The sequence below is a fragment of the Sceloporus occidentalis genome, unplaced genomic scaffold (genome assembly GCF_023333645.1).
Source record: "Sceloporus occidentalis isolate IW3139 unplaced genomic scaffold, rSceOcc1.0.p SCAF_137, whole genome shotgun sequence".
NCBI lineage: Eukaryota > Metazoa > Chordata > Lepidosauria > Squamata > Phrynosomatidae > Sceloporus > Sceloporus occidentalis.
The window spans coordinates 1,678,023-1,682,313 of record NW_028317117.1 but is presented as its reverse complement, the minus strand read 5'-3'; the positions used below and the strand labels follow the sequence as shown (position 1 = coordinate 1,682,313).

Here is a 4,291-nt window from a genome sequence, read left to right as displayed (position 1 = left end):
GACCCCAATGAATACATAACAACCATGTTTGGGTAGAAAAGGCCACAGCCGATTTTATTTTAACGCTAGCCATTGCCACGCAGACCTAAAACCGAAAAATAGGTGCGTTAACAGGACAATAACCAACACACGGAAAACCAATAAATAACATCAATAAACATAAATAATTAACATGAATAATTAACATTAACCATTTAATGTAACAAAAAACACCCCAAGCTTACCAGGTTATCCAGGTACCACACAGGGAAGAACATACTGGGATGCCCAAACCCAGACCTGAGGTTCCCAGCTCCAACTGCCAGGAAACCTCCCACCACGAGTACCACCAAATGCTCTCCCAGCAGCATTAACCCCCTAGATACCTGGTAAGCTTACACACGACCATGACATAAAACACACACACCAGAAACACTCAACACAAATAAAAGAAGGGAGGGTGGGTGGAACAAGAAAATGACGCCTACCCTAGTGGCGCCAACCCCTTAAATAACCCACCGTTAACCCCTCCCCTGCCTCATTCAAAAAATGCTGCCAAGCCTTGCTCGGCACCCAGTCAAGGGCCCACTCTGGTCCATTCTGAGCCCCGTGGGCTTCATTCTTGCACTATGGAGAGCTGGATTTTTCCCTGACATCAACTTCCATGTGGCATTCTCTACTTTTGTGGCACCATGAGTCAAGCAAAAGCCCAAGCTTTTGATAATGCTGGAAGCAGAAGCACAGAAGAGGTTTTATCGTCCAAATTGAAGCAGCGGGAAATGATATAATTCTTTAAATATAACTCACAACAATGGAGACAAGTAGGTTAAATAGCAATATAAGAAAATCAAGGCAAGATATCCAGCAAACACTGGTGGATTAACCACTGGACGGGTCCTTCTGCTTTCTCCAGGATCCCATCATTTCTTATTATTAAAAATGAGTTCCAGTAACCAGCATTGTTTTCCATGAACTTATGGAACAGATACATCAAGACACGGTCTCGGCTGTAGAGTATACACTGGCTTTTAATTAGATTGAATAAAGTGCTTCATTATTCAGAATAATTATCGACAGAAGAAGATCTTGAGGTTCAAATAATATTACAAGTAATATTTTAAGAAAACAAAAATATGTGCCGTATATTAATCTGGAAATAAAAACAAATGATTTTAGAAATTCGAATGGGGAGCAATATAGATGTAACTTTTCTGATTGCAACTTTTCTGGTTTCTAAGAGAAGAAAATACCTACTTATTGTGCCGGACAATAAATAAACCATTTTTTTTTTATCTGTATCACAAAAGCTTTGTTTAAGTAAGAATGTCCCAAAAAAAAACAAACAGAAAACTTGGAATATGTTATATTTTCCTAGTTTAATATATATATTCAATGTTTATTCAATTGCAGCATTGTTGACTTTAGAAAAATGTTATGGCATGGAATGGAATTAAGTATACTCTCAGGTTCCTTTACATTCTACATTAGCAGAGGTTTCCTTCCAAAATTTAAATCATGGTTGATAAAAATGATCCTCCTCTGGCTATATAGTTTTTGAGGGACCGTTTTAATCCGTAGTCCGCTCATTGGCAATTATTATGTATATTTATACAAATGGCCACTTATTAGTGAATGATGAAGAATTGATAATATACTTTATACGTGTGGCTTAAATGGAGAGCAGTCAGATTTCACCAGTTCTGAAGATACGTGTCTTTCTTTTGACCAGTTTGATTTTGAGAGCTTCTGTCCGTAACCCATATAAAAATGGATTTAAAGTGCTGGTGATAGCGAATCCAGCCATAGCCAGAACCAAGTGTGCCGTTCGAGACGTAGCCCCGCCATTCTCTTTGTATCTAAAAAAAATAACAAATAAAGTTGTAGCCAAGTAAGTGGTGAAGGCGATGAGGTGGGTCACCAGTGCGTTGATAGCCTTTTGACAAGCTTCCCGAGAGATCCTCAGGCATATCATAGATGTCCGTATGTAGCAATAGACGACAACAAGCAGAGAGGAAATAACAATGATCAGAGTCACGGAACTTCCGACGAGGTTAACTAAATAGGCATCACCGCAGGACAGCTTAATGAGGGACATTGTTTCACAGTAGACATTGTTGACGGTAAACCCACACAACCTAAGGCTAGAGGCCCATGCCACAAACACAGTCTGATCTACAAGGACAAAACACCAAGACGCCGCTATGTACATTAGTGCTTTCCGGTTTGTCATTAGTGTTGTGTACCTCAAAGGATGTCCGATGGCCAAGTACATATCATATGCCATGGCTGTGAACATAAAAATGTCAATGTAGGCATAGGTCTGGATGCAGAATGCTTGGATAAGGCAGCCTTCAAATGAGAGAGTAGTATATCCAGCGAGCAGGTCAATCATCAATTTGGGGTAAAAAACTAAACTTCCAAATATCCCATTGATGATAAGATTACAGATAAAAAAGTACGTAGGTTCATGAAGACTTGTTTCAGTCCGGATAACAAACACAATCCCCATGCACAGGACCAAAGTGGGTAGATATATACCAAGAGCTATCACAAAATACAGATATTTGAATTTGTTCATTTCCACGAGCCCAAGAAGGATAATATTTGGTCGGGCGAAGGAGGCGTTTTCCATTTCCTTTTTAAGAAAAAAAAAATTGTAGACGATCCTGAGAAATTAAATAAAAAACAAACAAAAAAAACCTTGATCATTTAGGAGTGAGCACACTCCGCTGTATAGTAGTTTAGCTTCTGAGCCTTACAATGGAATTCTGAGGCCGTTGAATGCCCGTGGTGTTCGTTTCTGGGCATTTTATATACAGAGTGCAGAGACAAGCGAGATCCCTGAAGACGAGCCATCTGCACATACAAGATGATTAATTCTCACCTGACATGTTCCCATTGACGACAGATGTCTTGACCTGATATATTGCTGAAACTGCACATCTTGCTTGATATTACTGTTCTCTTCCATACAGGGACCTATTATGTTCATTACAATATTCCAATTATGTTCCTCAAGCGCTCAATACTATACTCTGGGGAATATGGATTCTACCGGTGTAAAGAAAGGTATCTCCTACAATGTAAATCTATTGACTTTATTGTCTACATCTTTTATGAACATTTTGCATGCAGACAAAAAACCCATTCATTTTTTCCCATTTACATTGTATTTCTTTCCTTTCTGGCACCTTCTAGTACACTTCCAATCCTTTATCCTGTGGCTATTGTGGTAGACATTTTGCCCTCCCCAAGTCATCTTTTGGCTCCTCATCGTTTATTAAGTCTTCATTAACTCAAAGTTATTTTCACCTAGTATAGTTGATCATCCTGAACAAGAACATATGTCTGCACTAGAAAAAAATTTACAAATGAGTAACAGTACCTGCAACTAACCTCAGAGAAGTGTTGATCACCAGAAGAGTGCAACATCAATCAAGGCTGCTAATATCATAGAAAGGCATGCTGCCTAGAACTTTACCAATCAACAGGCATACATGAGAAGTCACCGAATCTGCCAGGACACTGATTGCTGTCCATAGCAGGCTTTTGATCTTCAGGTAGAGAGTAGTGAGTCCTGTCAAGTACCTACCTGGCTACCGTGTCACTTGGCCAGTTGACTGGATTTGTGCACCAAGCTGAATCTTTCCACTGCGGTCATCACAAATTTGCAAAATGATGATGATTTCCTAACGTCAGTTTGTCCTTTGATAGGTTGTCACAATATACCCATTGAAATTAGTAGCATATTGTGTTCTTGGGGTACTTAAGGAGGACTTGTGACCATAAATAAAAATAACAAATATAACCATGCTGCCCCTACAAGGCTCGCTCCCCATGGGCAGCCAGCTCCGCACATGCCATCAGGGCAGGACTGGCGATCACCACTTTAAGTCCGGCAACTGCCTGATGACCAGTGGCGTCTCCAGCTTTCATATTTAGGGGGGGCACATGGGGGGCCAGGAACCAAAGTATGGGGGCCAATTATAAAACGGTACATATACACTATATATATATATATATATATATATATATATATATATATATATACACACATATACACACACACGTTAGGCAGTTATTTCTCATTCTTTAATATTAGCCCCTGCTGATGACAATATATAGAAATATTACACCCTGCTTCTGATATATATTAATATTAACCCCTGCTGCGGATATATATTGATATTAGCCCCTGCTGCGGATATATACTTATATTATACCCTGCTGCCGATATACATAAAAATTATACCCTGCTGCCGATATATATTAATATTTGACCCTGCTACCAGTATATATTAATATTAGCCCC

At 39.4% G+C, this 4,291-nt stretch overlaps 1 protein-coding gene across 1 annotated transcript; it reads right to left on the bottom strand.

The window, feature by feature from the left end:
* Window positions 1-1,663: 1,663 nt before the first annotated feature.
* On the bottom strand, window positions 1,664-2,611 carry LOC149281221 (olfactory receptor 1J2-like). The gene has a single exon (XM_089499564.1). It carries the CDS (start codon window positions 2,609-2,611, stop codon window positions 1,664-1,666), a length of 948 nt encoding a protein of 315 aa, XP_089355690.1.
* Window positions 2,612-4,291: the final 1,680 nt, after the last annotated feature.

Excerpts from the sequence above, each read along its gene's own strand:
- LOC149281221 (XM_089499564.1), bottom strand. The coding sequence starts at position 2,611 with ATGGAAAACGCCTCCTTCGCCCGACCAAATATTATCCTTCTTGGGCTC.